Raw genomic sequence first — 23,102 nt, 5'->3', positions numbered from 1 at the left:
GAGGAAAAACAACACGAGAACTCCTTTCTGGAGAGTCATCTGCTGCTGATTTCAATCATGATCTTTGAAAAAAATAAGGCACTGGACACATTTTTTCACCTTAGAGAGAGGGAAAAACAGTCTCCATTCACCCCCTACCCCCGACCCGCTCCAAAACAATGCTAACAAAATATCACTGGGGAATATACCCAGCTTTACAGTACACACAATCTTAATGGTTAGCCCCCCACGCTCCGCCTCAAAATAGCCCAAGGGGCCAGGCGCCCGGCATCGCTTGTAACACTGAAAACACGCGCACAGAGCAGCGGACCCGGGACGGGTGAGAGGGCAGGTCAGGGAGGACATGCCCACAGTGCTCCAGTGACCGGCAAGAGAAATCAACCAACCAACCGAACCTTCCTCTTCAGCCTCAGAACACAAGCCTGCGCCCGCGCTTGGATTCCCGACTCCGCGACTCTGACCAGCGCCTTTCTGAGCCCGGTTAAGGTCAGCCACAGCAGCAGTTAGCTGCGGCCACTCCTGCAGTTTCCAAAGCAGCTTTAAAAAGCTCTTCTCCCAAGGACAACACAAAGGCTGCCTGTGTTCTAATGCAGCAGCTCATGCCCTAGGGCCCACCACACACTGACAGGCTAAATTCAGCTGAGAGTCCCTAGGCAAGTAACCTGTTACTAATTTGGCAAATTATTACTTTTTAAAAGTGAGCGTAAATCCAAGTTTATCTCAGTAATGTCCCTCTCAGCTGCAGCTGAATGTGCCCCGTGACGGGAAAGGCCCACCACCAGTCTGCAACGGTGCTTCTCTAGGGGCCTCACCGGTGCAAACCCATTCAGCCCTGCAAGTGCCCTGGGAGGCAGTTACCACCAGTCTCATCTGACTGAGGGAGGTGCCTCAGTAAAGGGGACAGGTGCGTGAATGCCTGTGCCCAGGTGACCCCTGCACCATCTTTCGGGTATTGGGCGCCATGCCGGGTCTTGGGCATAAAATGGTGAGCAAGGTCATATTTGCCTTCAAGAAGTTTAGAGTTCCACCCTCCCTGGTGGTTCAGCAGGTAAGAATCTGCCTGCTAATCTGGGGGACATGGGTTTGATCCCTGATCCAGGAAGATTTCACATCCCTTGGGGCAACTAAGCCCATGTGCCAGGACTACTGAGCCCGAGCTCTAGGGCCCGTGAGCCACAAGAAACGCCACCACAGTGGGACGCCTGGGCACGGCCACTGGAGTAGCCCCTGCTTTCTGCAACCAGAGACAGCCCGAGCACGGCAACAAAGACCCACACAGCCATAAACAAACCAGCTTCAAGTCTAGTGCGGAAAGCAGAAGGCTCCACAATGAGCAGAAGCTACCCTAGCCTCCAGGGGCACAGAGGTGTTAGGGGTGCACCTGTGCCCCTCCCCAGTGCCAGTGCCCACCAGCAGTCTCTGGAGGAAAATTAAGAGGAAAAATAAAGTGCGCGATGCTTATTTACAGCACTATGGCTTATTTTCATTTCATCCAGCAGTAATGAAACCAGTTTAGGGGGGGCGCAACCAACTTTATTAAAAAATGAAATAGAAAACAGAAGGGCCTATATATGGATACATATTTGGGACATGTATTTAATAAACTGTTTTATTAACACAGGTACACACGTGTTTTAGTTAGCGTGCAGTGACTGGTTCTGATTGGAAACATGGAACCCACGTCCCTTGCATTGGCAGGTAGATTCTTAACCACTGGACCCTCAGACTCACCCCTTTTGAGGCGTTTGAGGACTTTGCCTCTCCTGGTGATGAGCCACCACAAACTAAAGAAGGGTGCTGTTAGAAAGGGTGTGCAAAGGGGAGGCCCCACGTGGAGTCCCCAGCAGACACGATTCTCAGAGATCCGTCCGTTTAAGGGGAGAGGGTGCACAGAGGTGCAAGAGCTGGAGGAGGATCCGTGAGCTCGTCTACCCCAGGCAGATGTCATGCACCCCGGCCTGAAGACTACTACTTGACAACACCCCTGATTTCTTCCCCTGCGACTCTTAGGAACCGAGTTTTAGTCTCCGCCTTCACACCTGCAGCGTCCACTATGACCCCCACATGCGGGGAAAACAGCAGCAGCTCTGAGGTACATGTTCCTGTCCATGCCACGTAGATGCTCCCCACTGAGGAGCAGGGGCAGGGGTCCAGACACCCCGGCCAGGCGGCTGCAAGAACCGGCCTTCACTACTCCCGAGCACAGGCACCTCTGCCCTCTTCTCTCTCTGAAAAGCCTGGGACCTTAAACAATCTTTCCTCTGCACTGTTTTTTCCTCCTTCTCCTTGCCTTATGCCACAAGTGCTGAAACGAAACTTGGAAAGGACTACACACACACACCCCCCTTTCAATCTTCCTGTAAATGATTCATTTGGCAGCGCCCCTAAGAACTCTCCTTCCTTCACTTCATTTCTGTCCACACGAGGCACAGAAATGGTGGTCAATCTAAAATGGTCTTACCAAAGCACCAGAGGTGAAACTTTGGTAGAAAAGGCAGGCATATTTTCGAAATCACTAGCGTGACAGGCCCCAGCCCTGCCCCATGCAATGGCAGGAACGGCTCTTTACTTACCCCAGGTTCTAACTCTGGTGCCACTCTTCACAGAAGAGACAGGGACAGTGTGTGGTCTGTTTGATTCAACTAAAAAGCTCACGGGGACATGAGGACCTGAATCTCTCCCAGGGTAAAAACCTGGGTAAGATGCTCTCATTGCCCCTGGAAACGTGGAGGAGACAGTGGGAAGAGTGTCCCGTCCATCTGTCGACAGCTCCACAGAAATGCCAGAAATCACCTGCTTTCTCTGGCAGTCAAGAGTTGGACAGGGGAACCTGAAACAGGGAGGTTTAAGGAAACTAGGGAGGGGGATCCTCGCACCCCTTCCTAACTAAGGATTAAGCAAGTATTGGAGTTAATTATTTGACAAAGCTGGCCGGAGGAGGGCAGGCTTCCCATTCTTGTAAACAACCAGTTAGGGGACACAGTCCTGCTCACTTGTTTAGGTGTGGTCTAAGTGCTTTCGAATGCCAGTGGTAGAGCTCAGTGAGTGGGTCAGAGACCCTATGGCCTACAAGCCTGAGAAAAAGCTTGCCAACTTCTGATGTAGATTAAACTGACATCTGCACTTCTAAATCACTTAGCTAGCTCTGTTCTCTTAAGTTTGGAGCTTACTCTTCAAAAATTTCCTACAGGCTCATCACAGGAAGCACAGAGGGAGAACTTGGACGTGGAGCGTTTACTCACTGCAGGAGCGAAGCAGGGAAATCAAGAAACCATCTCTCTGACCATGGCATGCGGAATCTGGAAGGAGCAGGAGGCGACAGTCTCTGCCTCCTGAAGAACGCACATGGGACGAGCCCCAGGAACACGGGCGAACTGCTGTCAAAGTTGAGGGCCGTCTCTGACCCCTTCCCGAGGCAGGCATGTGAGAATGGGAGGTGGGGGGGACCAGGAGGGCTGGGGGAACCAAAGAGGCGAGGCGGCGTGGGAGCGGGGCGCTGGACAAAGTCACAGGTGAGGAGGAAGACAGGGCTCCAGGAGGAAGCCATGGCCAGTCCTAGACTGAGGAGTCAGCTAGGCAAAGAGAAGCCCCGTGAGGAGGCGGCCGCAGAGTGCAGAACGGGGGAGCCAGCCTAGAGGGCAGGAGGCGGGGGTCACCTTGGGGAGGGCTGGGCCCCCGGTTATCGGAAGCGGCCACGACTCTTAGACCAGAGATGGAACTGGTTCTGTGAGTCCAGCGGAAGCCTGAAGAAGGTACTGAATGGGAACGCTGTCACACGCAGACACCCGGGGCCCTTCCCAAAATCGGTAGGCACACTTCAAAGACCCAGAGAAAGTGTGGGTGCTACGACAGAAGATGTTCAGAGTTCAAAGGACCTGACCTGGAGCTGGAGGACAGCAGAGTGCTGCGCTTCCCAGGCCACAGACCAAGGCCGGCCCTGGAAGCTGGGCATGCAGCTCGTGGGTTCCAAGTGGCTCCTGAACTGGCAGTCTGACGGACAACTCCAAACTGCCTTGGAACATAACGATCCCAGATCGTTTTCTGCATCAGGAACAAATCTTTTTTTCTGTTTTACTGCCTAGCACTGTTTAAAATCTTCCCATTCATACATGAGCTTGCATATCCCAATGTCCCAAATTAGCCCTAAGTTAAAGTTCTTTCTGGTTGACTTATCAGTTGCAGTACTTTTAAACAGACCCAAGTAACACCTCCAAAAAACCTCTAGGGGACTGCACTTTAACCTCCTAAAGGTCAAAGAACCCGGCTCCACAGGAAAGTTAGCAAGTTCACACTGCTTAAGCGATCTGCTGAACTTCTGTCAAAAAATTTCTGAGCCAAACCAAGCAAACAAAAAAACTGCAAAGTCCTGGGAAATCTTTATGGCTAAGAAAAAAGTGCCGGGATTCCTGCCTGTTGCTCGTCTCTGCTTTTCTAAGCTTTCACCTCACAAACAGTGAGACTGTGATCCTTAGAAAGCTGTCTGATAAACATGAGCATCTCTTTCCATGACGGGCTCTGTTTATCCACATATTTAGTCATGAGGACAGAACTGGCCCAGTGACCTCAACCCTGTCAAGGGACAACTGACAAGAGCCTGGGGCAGGACCCAGATGCCCAGCTCTCCCTAAGCTTCTCAGCACATCTCAAATTCTACACAGAGACCAACTTGGAGGGGAAAAAAAAATTCTGCTATCTAAACAGAAGAGAGGGTTAATTTTATCAGATCACAATGCTGAGGGACATCTCTTGTAGTTCAAAACACAGTGTGTTGTTGCGGTAAGAGACACAGGCCTGTGGATGACGGAAGACCCAGGCCCAGGTGAAAAGTACTGTCTCAGTTCTTTCCTACTAAAAGTAGACATAACATTTTGGAGGAGGAGAGAAACTGCATTCATTCTCTGATCACAAGAACTGCGTCCCCCAAAGGCAGACATGCAAAAAATTATGGTTCTCAAAAGAGGTGATGATATACATATAATAATGGACTGGAGTTTCAAGTGAGAGTCTGGACTTGCTGGTGACTTACTAGCTACATTCTTACAAAAGGGTGTGCAAAGGATTGCACGCATGCACGCTCAGTCGCTCAGTCGTGTCCGACTTTGCAACGCTATGGACTGTAGCTGCCAGGCTCCTGTCCGTGGGATTCTCCAGTGAAGAATACTGGAGTGGGTTGCCATTTCCTACTCCAGGGGATCTTCCTAATCCAGGGATTGAACCTTTATCTCTTACTGGGAGAAAAAACGTCTGCAAGATGCCAAAGGTTCCATTTGCAAACTTTTAGGCCCTCATTAGGCAAAGGACATAGCCATATGATTCTCTGTAAGCACAAATTTTACCCTTGAACACCGTGCAGTGGGTGAAAACAAGGCTGAGAGTTGTGGCATGCACTGATCTCCATTTCTGGAAACGGTGGCCTGAGAGACACTGTCCATTAACGATAGGTATGCTCCGAGTCGGGCATTTCGTGTTATTTTTACACTGATGTCCTGTAAGGGAAACTGAAACGTGACTGTCCCGAAAAGGTAGAGAAGGTTACTCTGCATGACAGCTTTCTGCTAAGGCAAAAATGCAGACAATGAGATCACTCATATTTAGCCTAAGACATCACTGATACTGATCAAGCGTAAGACGACCACAGTGCACTGATTCAGAGGAGCGGTGTAAACGGTCACCTTAGTTCCGGTGGCTTTGGGGACGAGTTTGTGTGTGTGATCATAAACATTGATAATTTTCTTAAATAGACAAGAACTTTGACACCCAAATTGAGTGTTGTACCCTTAAAATCTGTACCATGAGAGTCTATACAATTATTCTGCTTATAAAACCCACGGGCGAGCTTTTTTAGAATCCTCAAAGAGACCAGAGAGCAATCAGTCATGCCACATTACATTTTTTTCCGAGAACATAAAACATGCACTTTTTTTAAGAAAAGAAGATTACACAATATATACCACTGTATACCTTGATTTTTTCCATTTAATACTGTATCACAGAAATGTGAACACACCGACACGGTTGCACACATGTGCAGACTGAGAGGACAGGGAGAGCAGACACTGGCCCAGCCACTTCGCGCACATTCACGTGCAACCTCGCGTATTACAGGGTCCCTTCACAGTCCTACTTTGCAGGAGGTGAAACATGATAAAGGAAGTCCATGTGCTCTGCAGAAACCCGCAGTCTCAAATCCTTCTGGGGATGAGCAGGGTATATACACAAATCAATGAAATAAACAAAGGAATGAATGAAAGGGAAATGGATGCTGCTAGCAAGAGCCTGTTATAAATGGGAATGGTGAAGAAGAAAAAAACAAACCCAGCAGAGAGACTGAAGGAAGGTCATGACGCCTCTTTCCTTTCTTTACGGTCAGTATGTAGTCATAGCTTCCTCAGAGCCATACCCCAATCTCAGGTTTTCTTTGGAGAAAAGTGGGAACTTCAATTCCCACATATGCACGGGAATAACAGAGGGCTAAATCAAGCAGAACTCCAAGCAGTCAAATTACTTCCAAGCTGATGCTTTAAGACTGTCTTTTACCCTCTCGCCCAGCTGAAAAGATTTCCCGTATTATCAAGGCAAATAAGAACTCAAACGCTGCAGAATTGCTGAGGAAAATCATCTTAAATATTTCCCCTCAACCATTCTTCTTTAGAGTGACGCTGGAGAAAGCTGTTAAGGAAATGGCTGACACAGATTTCAACTGAACCGGCAGGTTTACTACCACCTGAAAGGCAAAGGCATTCACAGCAACTTACCTCCATCATCCAAGGGCCGTTTCTGTACTCCATAGCCATACACTGAGGGGTCCACTAGAGGTGTGGAATTATTCAAGTGAGGAATTGAATCAATTTTAGCAGCAATCTACAGAGAGAACCAGATTTAAATACTCAGTAACAAATCATGGCTCCACCAAGGGAGGAAGACAAGAGTCTTCTTTAAAGGGCTGTTACCCCATTTCTCTACCCGAAAGAGATTAATTAAAGCAACGTTACAGGACAAGGACTTTGCACTCCTGAATTTTCTTTTAGTCTTAGTAATAATGTGTCTCTTGAAATGATACTTCCAAAAACTTGTCTTCCACAAGCAAATTTTTAAGTTATCACTTAAAATACAGCTATACCACGTTTTAAGGAAAAAAGCAGGCCAAAAATACGAAGAACTTTGTTCAAAATATTTTAACACAGGGTTTCCTTAAGGAACAAATTCCCCAGCAATATTTAAAAGGCCATGAATTTGTTCAAATCTGACAGCTCTTTAGAAATGTTTGTCATCTTAAAACTTCAACCCCTATAAACTGACGATGAAACACACGGAAACATAAAACAAGCTGCTCTTCACTGGAAGTCCAAACAGCAGGGGGATGACCGTCTGTCCAGGCTAGTTTGGAAGGATTCTTGCACTGGAGAAATCAAGATAACCTGTGAGTGCTACTTTAACTTTTAATGTTTACCTGTCAGTTAAAGAACAGAACACAGCTATTAAATTTCCGCCAGAAACAGATGCTGTGGAGAGCTTCCTACACTTGTCTACTAGGAATTAGGGATTAAATGTCACGCTCACATAAATTAACTCTGATTCAATCAAAGGAATGTTTACAACTGCTCTTGATGTTAGTCCCTCAGTTAAGCCTAACAAGCCAGGGTGGATTAAGGGACGGCCAGCACAGATGTCCCAGAGCAGAGCCTTTCAGAGGTAGCTTTCCTGAGGTTGTCCAAATGTGCCCAGAAGTCTGAGAGCTTCCGGAACCAACATAAAGTACTTTAGACAAATAAATGACCAAAGACAGTCACGATACTGAAAACCTAAGGCAGAATCTACTGTTAGGTACCCTGGATCAGGTCTTATCTTTTCATTTACTAGTTCTGTGATGTCGGGCAAGTACCCTTCCTCTCTGCCTAAGATGTTCCAGGTATAACACCATCTGCTTCGTAGTTTCTGGAAAGATAACAACATACTCTGAACACAAATGAGCTTTGCACATGAGAAAACACTTCACAAATACCAGGGCTGTAAGACAAGGCAACTCACCCAACAAAAACTGAGGGCCTACTATGTCCCAGGCTCAGTGGTGAAGAAGAGTCAGCAGGGAGTCACAGGTACACAAGCTAATCAGTAAGCTGATCATTTCAGCTGCTGATACACACAATACTAACTAAAAGGTAAGGACACACAAAGCCCTTAGGAGGGGCCACTTTAAATGGGGGTGACCAGGGAAGGCAGCTGTCATCTGAGACCTACATGAGCAGGAAGAGCATTACAGGCAGAGCAAATAGCTTGTTCCAAGACCCTGAGGCTAGAGCAAGCTTGGCAGGTATGTGCCTGAAAGAGAGGTTGATGTCACTAGAATAGAAGGAACCAGATGTATTCCAAGAGGTGGGCAATGGCCAGTTCATGTAGGGCTTTAGAGGTCACTGGAAGGGGCTTGAATTATATGTATATATAGAGAATTTAATAATTAATGCTGCACCCCCTTGGGTTGCAAGATCTTAGTTCCCTGACCAGGGATTGAACCTGTGCCCCAAGGAGCGGAAGCATGGAGTCCTAACCACTGGACTGTCAGAAAAATCCGGGGCTTGGGTTTTATATGAAGGGTGATGGGAAGTAACTACAAGGCTTAGTAAAAGAAGTAACTTGCTGATTTATGATTTTAAAAGATTCCCTTGGACAAGGAAAATAGATTCTAAGGGGACAAAAGTAGCAAGACCATTTAGGAATTATTCTAGGCCAGAAGTCAGCAAGCCATAGCTGGTGAACTACCTGTCTTGGTAAGTAAAGTTTCATTAGAACACAGCCACACCCATTTCACAGAGATCATATGCTGTGCAGAGGATATACATGTATATAATTTAATATCTGGACTTAAAAAACAAGAGTTTGCCCTGTTGAGGCTACAGATGACAGTAGCCTGGATAGGTGCTTGTTTTAAAATATTAAGTTAAACATGCAAAGTTAAGAGAGACTGCTGACAGAAACCTCATCTCCTATATTCAAACTTCAAGGCAAGTGGCCATTTGTTCTAAAACAAAATACTATATAAATCTTGCCTAACAGCTTTTTACCACCAACTTGCAATCTTGCTCTACATATTTGTTTTGGATAAGCTAGTGGAAAGTTGGCTACTTAAGATGCAAAAATTATCTTTAAGTACTCAGCTGGGAAAGCAAGTGATTAAAAGGTGAGAATACTGCAGTAGTTTATGCCCCTATGGAGACCCTTTCATTTGCCACAATGAACTGAGCAGGTAAATGGCTGATGTGGGGGCTTTCCAAGATTACTGGTTTAAAGACAGACCAAAATATCGGCAAGAGACAGTGAAGAGGACCCCAAAACACAGGGGAAAAGGGTGTGATTATCAGTGGAGTCCCCCAACAGCATGTGTTCCAAATCACTCTCAAAGACAGGATAAGCTCTACATATTTAGCACACTCTCTATCCTTTTTTTTTTTTTTTTTAATGTGGACCATTTTTAAAGTCTTTTCTGAATTTCTTCCAATATTGCTTCTGTTTCATGTTTTGGTTTTTTGGCCATGAGGCAAGTGGGATCTTAGTTCCCCAGCCAGGGATAGAATTGGTAACCCTGGCATTAGAAGGCAAAATCTAAACCACTCCAGCACCAGGAAGTCCCTCTTTACCCTCTTCTATTGATGCCTCTTGGCTTCCAGAGTTTCTTCCTTCCTTCCAAAGTAGCCAAGATGTTATTCCTGAGTCCTTGGCCTTCCTTATAATTTATATACTATGTTTCATATATTGCCAGAATGTCACTTTCTCCCAAAGCTGAGATATTAAATCATTACGTTACAGTAGCTTTTCTGCTCCTACCTTTGATTAAGTCAACAAGCATCCTAAAACATGACTGAGGATTTTAGATTTGTTTTTAAATCATGTTTGCTTCAGGCAGCTATAAATTTGGGAAATTTTCGCTAAAAGAAAAATAGTTCAAATAATGGTTAAGAGTTGTAGCCCTGAAGTCAATAACTGCACTTGAACCCTGGCTAACAAATGTTAGAAGTATTTTAACATTATAATACACAATTATATCATAATTTACATTGCTATTACATTGTATATTACAACATACTTTGTAATTTTTATATTTATAATATTTTTCAATAATTTTTGTAATATTTCTTTATAGCAATAAACAAACAATGTATTTCTTTATTCAAACAAATGCAACCTTGTTCTAAGAAATGATTTTGCTACTGCTAAGTCACTTCAGTCGTGTCAGACTCTGTGCGAGCCCCTAGACAGCAGCCCACCAGGCTCCTCTGTCCCTGGGATTCTCCAGGCAAGAACACTGGAGTGGGTTGCCATTTCCTTCTCCAATGCAGGAAAGTGAAAAGTGAAAGGGAAGTCGCTCAGTCGTGTCCGACTCTTAGCGACCCCATGGACTGCAGCCCACCAGGCTCCCCTGTCCCTTTTAAATGCCTTCTAAAATAATAAGAGTTAAAGTGTTATCAATGCTTACTACGTCTAGGCACTCTAAGAGCAGTTTAAAGATGCTATCTTATTTATCTCTCATGATGATTCTTTAGGAGGTTAGCAGTACTATTTCCATTTTAAGACAAGGAAAAGTGAAGCTTAAAAGAAGCTGAGTGACCTGCCCAGAGTCACACATCTTATAAGTGGCATAAACAGTAATGAAGCACAGGCTTGCCTGACTCCACAGTCCATGATACTAATCTGGCACTACGCTGACTATCCCTCTTTCTATCTGACTATCCCACCTAATGCTTTCTTAACCAGTCAATCCCCGAGGACTTAAAGCCTAATGAGTTCCAGTACACAGAACTCCAGCAATTCATCATGCCTGTAACTGACCATCCTGAACAGCAGCTGCTTAAGGGAAGCAAGGTACATCTTCAGTTAATATGCTGTAGGCCAGAAAAGAGCCACAGAAGCCAGGATATTCCAAGAAGAACAAGGCCATGCCAATGCTTATCTGAAAGCATGACCTTGAGGGAACGCTGGTCCTGATTTTCTGCTACTGGATTCACTTTCCCCCCTTCTGGAGGGAAGGCGGCAAGAGTGGGTTACCTCACTATCTGTGCTATTTTAAGCACGGTAATAGAGGAAATATTTATAAATCAATGCCATGACACTTAACCTCCACTACCAGCAGCTAGCGGAAATGTGGAGAAGGGAAGGGGAGCACTGGACCAGCAGTCAGTCATGGGTCCGGCTTTTCTAGCTGGCCCTTCCAGTGTACGACCTTGGGCAAGACCTTCAGTGGTCCACCTTCAGGGGTCTTGCTCCCTGAAATATGCAGGGACGAGCTAAACCACTGTTTTCCAAGGAGTGCAAGGCAATTTGGGGAGGTGCATGGATGAATGTTCAAAACCATTTTAAGTAAATCTAAATTTTACAATGATTTTAAAATATGAAGTAAAAAGAATACTGAAGGTTCACTTAAAGGTGGTACACAATTCACTTACATTAGGGACCAGGGCAATTAATTAATTCCATCTTTAAATTCTGTCATCAGAGTAGCTCACCCTATAAATCCAAACAGGAAGCTGTGTCTCTTTTCACAGCTTCACATTCAGTAAAACTTTACACTCAGTGGAAACAGGCAAGGCCATCTGAGCGGCAGCAAGCCGTCCACACGCGGTGTCTGGGCTACTCAATAGGCACTGTTGATTCTCAGGGGGCCAGCAAGCAGAGGCGGCAGCACACACCACCACTCGGAGAGGAGAAACTCAACTTGCGTCCCTGGGACCTCTGCTCTAAAGTCGCCCCGAGTGGCCCTGCCCTGGAGAATTCACCCCTGGTGAATTCACAGGCTGGACGGAAAGTCTCTGCTCCCCACAGCTGGAAGAAACAGTATGTGTCCAGGGCAGTGGAACCCAGTGGCTAAGAGTGAGCAAGTCCCAGAGAGCAGGGTCCGGAGGCGTGGATAGAGTCAAGTCCACTACCTAGGTTACTTTGAAGACAGACTGTTTATCAAGCTTGTTGTGTACTAAGTGTCTGATGGTGCCCTCATTTAACCCTCACAGTGACCTCAGAAAGTAGCTACTAGTCTCAATTCTGTGGGGTTTGGAGCCAGTCTGCTGGAACTGTATCCAAGGGGATACCAAGATAACAATGTAAGGCACCCAGAACAATGCTGGGCACACCGTAAGGAATGAGAAGTGCTTGCTATTTTAATCCTTTATTGAATTAATAATAATACAGAAAAGTACATAGGCAAGTTGTTAACTTGAATTTTCATATACAAAAATACCTGTGCAACTAGCATCCTGATCAGGAACCAGTACATGACTGGTGCCCTCGAAGCTGGTCTCAAACTCCTTTTGATCACTACCCACCTCTACCTCCCAAGCTATTCCATAAATATATACATGTATCTATATGGTGGTTTTATATGTGTGTGTGTATACATATAAACCACCATCCATGATCTCCATTTTACAGATGAGAAAAATTGAGACGTAGATGTTAGATAACTTGGCCAAAGTCACTGACCTAGTAATTTTCAGAACCAGAGTTGGAACTCATATAGAATGAATCCAGTCACCTTAAAAATCACTTCACTACACTTCACCACCTCCTGTGTATTCTGCAATCATCAAATGAGAGAGCCTGTATCAAAGTCCTTGCCTGGCACGCATCACAACACACGCTCACTGAATGGGAGCTACTGCTGTTGTCATTAGAGATGGGGCCCTGTCTGATCCTGCCCTATTAACTGGCATTAACCAAAACAATTGAATATGGTATCAGCTCTTCTCAGTAGCTTTTCCTGACAACTACAGGCCACCCACATTTGGTGAGAATTAAACACTCTATTATCTGTTTGCAAAGCACTGTGTAAACTACCTTTAAGTGGTGCGATCTCATGGAGGAAGTTATTGATTATACTCTCCTTACTGTAGGGAGCTCTTTGAGGCATGGACCTCTCTCAATCATCCTGGTACTCCAAGGACAAAGGTTCCTTGACCGGGAGCTCCAGGGGTTAGCTTTAGAGAATTCATAAACCTCCTGAAATAACAGACAGAACTATTTAAATATTTTTGAGACGTAGTTCAAAGTTTTCAGGAGTCTTGTAAAGTTCCACGCTGCAAAAAAAGTTAAAGAACCTCCCTAACAGCAAAATGTTTGGCACATAGAAAGTACTCAGTAAATGTTTGCCAAATTTAATATAGGCAAAATGCTACAATGACCAGCTGAGGCTCTAAGCCAAAATACTTTTCCAACTAGAAGCCCCCCTCAAAGGCCCTAAAGATGACACGACCATTACTTTTCTCCCCTCGTGTTAGTTGCTCAGTCATGTCTGATTCTTTGGGACCCCATGGACTGTAGCCCACCAGGCTTCTCTGTCCAAGGAATTCTACAGGCAAGAATACTGGAGTGGGTAGCCATTCCTTTCTCCAGGGGATCTTCCCAACCCAGAGATCAAACTCGGGTATCCTGCTTTGCAGATGGATTCTTTACCTTCTGAATTACCAGGGAAGCCCTCTCTTATGTTCCATCTAATTGCACTAGCATCCTTTCAATGCTTTGTTTGAAGACCCTGCTGCAGAATTCTCATTGAAATGGAAAACTACAAAACTACCACTACGAAGGAACCAAGTCTCTCTTAGAACGCAGAAGACAGGGTCTAAGAACTATCTATTGCATATGTTAATTATTTGCGTGCTTCTGAGAAAACTTATTATTTGGCTTATTATTTTCAAATATAAAAGGGGAATTATAGCCCTTGACTATTTCACTTGGTTGTTGTGAGGAGCTAATCCTGGTAAGATAAAACCAGTGGTAAGCTTGTCTTATTAATCGTTACTGGTGCCCCTGCACCCAGCAAGGGGCCCTGGACTGAGCAGATCCTCAAATAGCGGCAGGCAACCTGAATTACATCACCATTTCCATGAAGACTACTCGGTCTTGCAAGTGATTTGCTTTCATCTGGCATTAGGATAAAAATGCAGTTCATGCTTCCAAAAGTATTGGCGATTCTTTCCCAAGCATCCTTGTAACTGAACTCTACACACAAAACATTTTCAAGAGGGGTGATTCTTGACAGAGTGAAAGAACTGCACAGAAAAGCTAGGCAGAGGGGAAGCTTGAATAGACACCCAACACAACACATTAGAAAGGAAAAGAATCAAAATAATACCGTCAAAATTTTTTTCAGATCTAGCTAGACAGCTCTGAATGTTTGTGAGCTTGAAGGGGCCACTGAGATAATCTAGCTTAATGTTTCCTAAGGTCTGATCCACAGGAGATGATCTGGTTTCATGAAAAGAGGGTAAAGAGTGATAGATCTTGGGCATATTTACAATGCATACCCCAAACCCTAGTATGACGTTATGTAGAGAAGCAAACTTAGGGTTCTGAGAAATGGCAACCCACTCCAGTATTCTAGCCTGGAAAACTCCATGGACAGAGGAACCTGGCAGGCCAGAGGGTTGCAAATAGTCAAGACTGAGCATAACAACACAACAAGGGCTCCAAGAAGTCCTGAAGTAAACAAGCCAATTCACCTTTATTTAACCCTGTATCCCCCAAACCTCTCTGGCCATGAGCCCTTTCCATGGAAGACCTATGAACAGCTGGTAGATCAAATGCTGGGAAAGGTAAAGCTGGCCCCAGGTCATGTAGCTATTTGCAGGAGACTCAGATGTCCTAACTCTCCACCCAGTGTTCTCTCCATTAGAAATTTCAAGTAGCAGTATGGACTTACAATTTGGACAAAGATGAGGGGAAAAAGCTGCCGATTAGGCAATCCAATGGGCAGCATAAAATGAGGTGGTGGGAACCCAGGCAACCCAGAGAGTCAACATCACATGCAAAGGGGCAGCTGCTACTGAGCTCCTGCTACTCAGCTCCAGCTCACTGCAGAACATGGGAGCAGTGTGGCCAGGGCTTAGCTGGAAATTTCCATTTTTGCATGGAATTGTTCTGGTTATCAAGTGGTGGACCCCTGTGGTCAAACAGTACAGGCCTGCAGGACCACTCTGAGCCTTCTCTAGTCCACAGGCCACCAGTTTGAAAACTCTGGTCTAGGCAAATTTGAATTTGGGACATGTAACAGAAACATTAGTTTGATGATACACATGGGCTGTCAGATTTTACGAGAAAGATAAAGAAGCCTCAGCTGAAAATGAGAACGGTGTTAAGAGGCATCCAGTGGAATGCATTGTTTATTTACCCTTTTAAACACCAAAGATGAAGTCTGGTGACCCAAAGGGACTCAGTCGCATCACAAAAACCCTTACCCAGGAACTTGCTCCCTGTAGGGCACTCTACTGGGTCCCACCAAAGTAAAATACCGAGCAGCCCACAGATGTCCTGCAGGTGCTGCTTTTCTTCAAGTGTCTGAGAAAGTTCAAAAGAATGCACACACCAGAGTTAGTCCCTTGTGAAACGATGACTTGAGCTCCTCAACCAGCGGGCATGCCTGAGATGGTCTCAGTGGATGCACAGCGACTGAGCATTCAGTACCCATGACTCTGCCGTGACGCGCACATGTCACACATGAGGTGAGCAAAGGCATCCCTCCTCAAGGGGTGTGCAGTGGGGTGTGCAGCAGGAAATGAACACAGCCCTTTAAATGATGGACACACAGTCTGTTAAAGGACACGTGGTGTGTCTCCATAGCACAGGGGCCGAACCATCGACTGCTCCGGTTCAAAGTGTGAACTGACGGCACTGGAAAGCACGTCCGGGCAGACTGTGGAACTTCTGGGGCCCCGTGCCGCCCACCAGCTCCCAAAAAAAGTGCTGGTAAAGAATAGGTCCTAGGTCTTAAAACCGGTCAAAATGTTACTTTCCACAGACTCTCCACTGGTTTGGTCACAATCATTTGGAAGCAGAAACACCCAGCAGTTTTAGATCTTCACCAGTGGGATCGAATTAGAACACCTTTCTACATGTGTGTGTACTTTCCTACAAAATGGCTATGTGAGCCCTTTGGCCAAACACTATTAACTCACCGGGCTTCATGCTGCTGCAGAGATTTTAAATTTTATATGACATCTTCAGAGATTCCCTTCAGATCTAGGAATGCCAGGCTCAGGGCAAACTAACAGCAACAACTGGCTCCCTTTGTTGGAAAGCATCCAAAGGATATGAAAAGAGGCTTCAAGAGGCTAGGAGGGAAGCTTAGTGGATTAGGTGCTGGACTCCTCATACCAGACTGAAGAGAAACTACAGGTACAAATCCCAGCAGGGTCAACTCAGACTCTACCGATATTCTGGATAAACTGAGCATCAGACAGCTCAGTGCTCCCTGACCAACTTATGAGGGCCTTACCAACAGACCCTGGTGTTTACAAGGGTACCTGAGAGAAGGGGAAGCTTTGCAATCATTTAAAGAAATACACTGTCTTTTATCTCCAATTACTGGGCGGGGGGTGGGGGTGGGGGGGCTGGCAGGGGAGATCACACCTCTGTAACATGCTGTGTATACAACGGCAAAGTAGAAACACCACCATCAGATGCCCAAAGAGTATGAGGCCCTTTGAGGTTAGCTTTACTATAAGCACACAATATTTTAGATTTCTAACATCCCATTCATGCCCAATGCAAATCTATAAATAAACCTAAAATTAGCCACAAACCTGTGTTTTCTTTAGTTTTTAAGGCCATCAGTCCTTGGAGATAGTATTGACCTCCAGCTGTTAACATTCAGAAGTGATACACTTACAGCACTGTCTCCATTGGGCTTATAACTGCTCCAGTCAATGGTGCATTTCAGAGCTGGGAACAGTTCCAGTGAAGTTTCCTCTGCTAGTAGTAAACACCACTGCTTCAACAATCCACATTAGGTCAGCATATAAACAGAGGGTCTCCCTCCCTCCTGAGCAGGTTGTCCAAGAATACGAGTTCAACCACTGGCTCAAGAGAAGCAGAAAGTCTTCTCAAAGGTTCAAAATTCATTTTATGTTCAACTATAGGCCTTCTGCAAACTGAGGATCTGAGCTCTTTAGGGTAGTGACTATACTTCTTCCTGGATACAGAGGCCGACAAGGTGATTGTCACACATCAGCACAGAGTGAAAAGCCATTACATATTAGTAGTGAGAAACAAGGTTCAGGACCCTGTACTGTAGAGGAGAGCAGTGTAACACGCCGGCAAGCAGAGTGGTGGAAGGGGAGCTGGATGGCACTGTTCATCCATTATAGCCACTGGCTGGCTCTGAAGTCTAAGTAAGATGGATACTCACTAGCATACTGCTTGGTGCCTAGGCAGTAAGTAACAAGTCATCGGATAAAATTTTAGGCTGAACCACAGGTTTGGAAACTTCTGGGATCCAGTGAAATGTCTACAGGAGCATCAGTATTAAAATGAAAAGTCAGTATCTGGGAAACAGGTAGGGTTCCCTTCCCTGGAATACTGGAAAGAGGTGTAAAGATCATATCTTCAAGCGACCGAGTTGAGACTTTCTTCTAATACAATGGGTCCTGTAGCTTTCTGTTAGGAATCAAGCAGTAATTAGTTATAGCCCAACTTTTAAAGAATCCGTTAGTATGCCTACAATTAATAGGAAGAGATGATGAGTATGAGACACTCAGCAAAGAAGTTTAAGTGTTAGAGCTAACTTATCGCTAAGTTTCACACACAATACAGGTTCTGTTCTAAGCATCATACCAGAAACCAAAGAGTATTTCTGGCAGCTCCCATATTCATTCTCCAGGGAAGCTTGCAATCTCTTAAAAATCAGTTTATTTAACTCTGACAAAATGCACGACATTGTCAGATGGTCAAATTTCACTGCTGGAATGACTCCATTATCACATGCTCCCTGAAAGAGGAAAAACTATTGCCCATAAGGAATGTCTATGTCTTATGGACCATCCACATCTACTTAACAACTTCCCTCTCCCAGAGCACACTCAAAAGTAAACTACCCTCTAATTCCTAGACTTAACAGGCTGTTTCCCCACTTTTAAGAAGCTACCGGGCCTGAGACAGGCCCCTTCTGTCTAGACCCGGGTTCACTCCGTGAGCCCCCCAGTTCCCTACCCCTGTAAACCTCAGAACCCCAGGCTGGCTGCCCTGCGGATCCAGCCCCCGCCCGGGCGCGAGGGCGCGACAGGGCCCAGGCGTCCTGGATCAACCCTTTCCCAGCAGCTGCAAGAACCTAGGAGACCCGCCCGACAGTCTGGGCCTTGGTCCTCCCACTGGCGCCTCATCCCATGGCTCCTCCCGACTGCAGGCGCCCCAAGAAACTGCCCAAGCGCCCAGCTGGGGCGTCAGCCCAGGTTTACGTCCCGCCCCCAGGCCAGACCCCCTCCTCCTCCCCATCAGGCCCGACCGGCCCCGCCTCGGGCTCCTGTGCTCCCGCCGGCCGGCCGCGCGCGTACCTGCCGGACCCGGTGCAGAGCGTCCACGAAGCCCTCAGCCTTCATCCCCACCGGAGCGCTCTGCCCCTGCACCAGCTCCGCCATTACCGCCCCCGCCGCCGCCCGCCGCCGCCGCCCGCCGCCGCCGCCGCAGCCGCCGCCACCGCCGCTCGGCTCCCCTGTCCGGCCTCCCGCTCCACTTGGGGACCCGTAGCCGGAAAGGGAAAGTCGCCCCACTTCCGGCGGAAGGGAAGCCGGGACGCTCGCCGACGCGAGAGGAGCCGCGTCTGCGGGGCTGGGTCGGGGCACGTGACCGCGGTCCGGCCGGAAGTGGAGGGGGCTGGACCTGTTGTCTGGTCTTGAGGGGACCGGTCGCTCCCTGGCCATTTCCAGACGCGACTTCATCTAGGGCCGTCGACGATGTCGTGACAGACTTTTTGAGGCGTGTGTCTGTGGTCCGAGATGCCCGGCTGTCGGCTGTTTGGAAACCCAGAGGGGAGTGACGTGGCTTTCCTTAGACGGCACCCTGGCTGTCCCTCTCAGAAAGTGACCTCTCATCGATTAGGAATATTGGGACTGAGCGGTTTGAAATGGCGCCGTGAGGACCCAGAGGGTGGCTGGAGGGCAAGCAACAGCGCCAGAAAAATGTCAGTGCCCCACGTTTGCAGAGTCCTGGGCCCGAGTTCTTGCAGCCTCATCAGTTTGCAGTAGGATGAGCTAATGCCACACCTGGCGTTGCTTAGCGACACGGCTCTGAAAGGATGCTTCTGTGGAAGCCAGCGGTTGTGTCTTCTGACACATTCCTTCACGAACTCGGGCTCAGGGGAAACAGGGAATACCACCGGACCATCGTTGCTTCACTGCTTGCTGAGTCAAAACAGTATTGCTAGAGGGCTTCTTGGAAGACTTAAGTAACTAGATAACGGATATTTCAAAGCGAGGGACGGAATCTTAATACTGGGACACCTTGAGCTTTTGAAGTGGATTTTTACAAATGAGCAAACGCCCTCCCCCTGCAAAGAAACAAGATTTAGGGGCTTGACACGCATCTTGTCAGTGGTCGCGGTGGTGGTGGTGGTGGTGGTGGTGGTTTAGTCACTAAGTCGTGTCCGAGTCTTGTGATTCCATGAACTGTAGCCTGCCAGGCTCCTCTGTCCATTGGATTCTCCAGGCAAGAAACTGGAGTGGGTAACTTTTTCCTTTCTCCAGCAGATCTTCCCAACCCAGGAATCCAACCAGGGTCTCCTGTGTTGGAGGTGGATTCTTTACCAACTGAGCTATCAGGGAAGCCCCAAGAATGCTGCACTGGGTAGTTATTCCCTTCTCCAGGGTCTCTTCCTGACCCAAGAATCGAACCTGAATCTCCCACCTTTCAGGCAGATTCTTTACCATCTGAGCCACCAGGGAAGTCCCATCGTGTCAGTGGCAGGTCCAAATTGGGGTGCCCCTCTTTGGCTTAACAAGATTACCCTCGTGGTTAATATTTCCAAGCCCTATAGTGCTCAGGAATTTAATTTTAATGGAGAGTCGTGTTGTCAACCATTGTATGCATTATCTGAAGTTATGAAGGAAGATGAGTGCTAAGGGAAAATAAAGATAAAAAATCAGGTGTGACTTCTCTCGAGCCTTTTGTTAGACTCATAGGAGACTGTAGGTTTTGCAAAGTAGTAAGAGCCATAGCCGGAGAAAGCAATGGCACCCCACTCCAGTACTCTTGCCTGGAAAATCCCATGGATGGAGGAGCATGGTGGGGTGCAGTCCATGGAGTGGCTAAGAGTCGGACACGACTGAGCGACTTCTCTTTCACTTTTCACTTTCATGCACTGGAGAAGGAAATGGCAACCCACTCCAGTGTTCTTGCCTGGAGAATCCCAGGGACGGGGGAGCCTGGTGGGCTGCCGTCTATGGGGTTGCACAGAGTTGGACATGACTGAAGCGACTTAGCAGCAAGAGCCATAACTGGCCAGTAATCCAAGAGCAATTCTTCCTTTGATAGTGACTTCACTATTCCACTGTGAGTCCCTTTAGAGCAGAGACTGAGTCTTATTTTTCCCTGTATCCCTAGGTACTTAGAAACTTATTTTGAATTGAATAAAACCAAGTTGGATTAATTGCTAGGTTATGGTGTGTAGTGTTAGTTGTTCAGTCATATCCAACCCTTTGCGACCCCATGAACTGGAGGCAGTCAGGCTCCTCTGTCCATGGGCTTCTCCAGGCAAGAATACTGGAGTGGGTGCCCATTTCCTTTTCCACAGGTTATGGTAAAATAAAAGAATTTGGCAAGATTGCAGTATTGGAGATGATCACTTTTGGCCGAAATGTTGGAAATCACATAGCTGGCTGTGTTGCTGCTGTGTAAGTGCTGTTATGAGGCAGGCCAACACATCTATCTGTGGTCCAGCCTGGGTTTGCTAGTGTTTTAACTTTCTTATTCTTACAAAAATCAAGGATATGGCATCAACCTTCCCAAATGAGAATGGCTCTGCTGACCCAGTATCAGTGATGCTTGTGTTTTGAATATTTTAAAAAATTCTGAGATGAGTACATTGATTTATGTGCTTCTCCCATGGTTCAGTGGTAAAGAATCCACCCGCCAGTGGAGGAGACTCAGATTCAGTCCCTGGGTCTGGAATCTCCTGAAGGAGGAAATGGCAACCCATCCCAATATTTTTACTTGGAGAATTCCATGGACAGAGGAGCCTGGTGGGTTACAGTCCATGGCATCACAGAGTCAGACACGACTGAGTACCGTGTTGATTCATCCAAATTCCAGCTGGCTCACCCTTTGAATGAAAACAGGGTGATTGGTCCAAATATAAGACACAGTTCAAGGTTTATTCCAAAGACTATAGAATGCCTAAATAAGATAATGAGGTTCCCATTCTTCCTGTTTAGTGATTGAGTAGCTTTGGACAACTCTCATTAATATTTCTGGGTGCACCAAAAAGGAGAATGACCCCTACCCAGTCAGGTCAGTGTTCTATGTTCTACTAACACCCTAGACTTCATCATCCTAGCTTGTGTTGCAGTTGCTTTTAAATCACTGTGTACTTATTATCTGTCTTTTTTTTTTTTTTTACTAGAATAAAACACTTCTGCTGAGACCAGGACTATATTGTCTTGCTCATTTTTCTCCCTAATACCTAACACAATGCCTGGCATTTGGTCGGCTCTCAATATTTCTGAAATTAATGAATGGGAATGATTTTGCTCATATTGGGTAGGAAGAGGTTAAAAAAAATCACATACTCTGTGGTTACTCATTGTGCATATGAGACTGTCATGTAAATAGGCTATTCCCACTCAGAGGTTTAGAAATACATTCCTGATGACAATGAAATGCCTCCTTAGATATCAGCAACTAGAAGCCACTCTGAAATGACATTATATAGTAAGAAGAGCTTAGGTTGTGCTTCAGTAACCTCAAAACCTTTGTGGCTTATAACAGGAAAGATTATTTCTCACTGGAACATGAACATTCATGCTGCATGATGAACATCACAGGTAGACTGTAACTCTGCAACACGTTGTCTTCACTCTTCAACCAGAGCTGATAGAACAGCCTCTGTCTCAAACATCAAACATCATCAAGGCCAAAAGGAAAGAAAATGTGGTAAGGCACGACCTATCTTTTAAAGCTTCTGCCTCAAAAGTGATAGGCATTACATTTGCTCACACTTAACTGACCAAAACAAGCCAAGTGGTCAAGTACTGGCCAAATGGCAGAGAAATCCAATCCACCTCTAGGGAGAAAAGGCAACTATTTCTGAACAGTAATATGATTTTCTAAAAAAATTCAGAGAAACAAAATACGAAGGTGGAATGTTGTAGAGTAGACCCTTCCCATAAAGGGTTTTGTATGGGTGTTTTCAGTATTCATTATGCTGAGGATCCTTGGCATCTGGTCATTTGTAACTTGGGGAAACTTTGTATTCAGGGTCTGCACTGTTTTTCTTTCTCCGTGAGGTATAAAGAATTCACAGCAGTAACTCTTTGTGAGCAGGGTGTTCTCCATTTACAGGTTTTCATAGGTCCTCTTTTCTAATGTCAAGCTTCCACTGGGATTTCAAATGCAGGCTAAAGAGCATGTCAACATCAAATCTAAAAGTAAAGGAAAATTATTAAGACTCTCCAGCACTGATGAGGAATAGGGACATTCCTAAGAGCAATGTTAAGTGATTGGATGGTTACAAAGTTACCCTGTATCTCACCATCATAGTAAGAGTATCAATCTGGCCCCCATACCACCCTGCTCTTCCTAGAGCAGTACTACATCCTCTAGTAAGTTCCTGTGAGGATACACACAGGTAAATTTTCTGTCACCATGCTTGTCCAAAACAATCTCCACTCTGCCCTCTCAACTGTTCAAATAGTTGTAGAAGTTGGGATTGCAAATAATTATCCTTTGGAACATCGATGACATCATTCATTGTCTTCTAATATCCAGTGTTCTTTTTTCCTACAGTGTGCTGAAATTCCATGGTGATGTATCTTGAAGTGGATATATATTTTTTATCCATTATGTTGGCCCCTCAGTTACTCTTTCAATGTGGAAATTAATGTCCTTCAATTCTGGAATATTATCTTGAACTATTTCATTGAGGATTTCCCCCTCACTTTCTCTATTCATCTCTCTAGAGCTATCATTTGAGTATCAGACCTCCTCTACTTGTCCTCGAATTGTTCTGTCTTTTCTGTTTCCCTGCTCTTTGTCTTCTGCTCTTCTTTATGAAGATATTCCCTCAACTTGATCTTCCTGTCTTTCTGTAGGGTTTTTCATTTATGCTTTCATGTTTTTAATTCCTGAGAGCTCTTCTG

General features: G+C 46.0%; 1 protein-coding gene across 6 annotated transcripts in view; it reads right to left on the bottom strand.

The window, feature by feature from the left end:
- The window catches only part of FUBP3 (far upstream element binding protein 3), a 47,679-nt gene extending 29,267 nt beyond the window's left edge, over window positions 1-18,412 (bottom strand). For 2 of the 6 annotated variants that reach the window (XM_040225393.1, XM_040225394.1), the window contains exons 1-2: window positions 18,306-18,412; window positions 6,756-6,861 (exon numbers count right to left, since the gene is read on the bottom strand). In XM_040225393.1, coding sequence (XP_040081327.1) covers window positions 6,756-6,861; window positions 18,306-18,389 — 190 coding nt within the window. In that variant the 5' untranslated portion in view covers window positions 18,390-18,412. Of the gene's footprint in view, window positions 1-6,755; window positions 6,862-15,215; window positions 15,856-15,932; window positions 16,089-16,559; window positions 17,413-18,305 lie in introns of those variants that run through there. The other 4 variants (XM_040225395.1, XM_040225396.1, XM_040225397.1 and 1 more) reach the window with 4 other exon arrangements.
- Window positions 18,413-23,102: the final 4,690 nt, after the last annotated feature.

This window comes from Oryx dammah, unplaced genomic scaffold (genome assembly GCF_014754425.2).
Source record: "Oryx dammah isolate SB20612 unplaced genomic scaffold, SCBI_Odam_1.1 HiC_scaffold_25, whole genome shotgun sequence".
NCBI lineage: Eukaryota > Metazoa > Chordata > Mammalia > Artiodactyla > Bovidae > Oryx > Oryx dammah.
The sequence above is the reverse complement of the archived record's forward strand: the minus strand, read 5'-3'. Positions and strand labels throughout refer to the sequence as shown.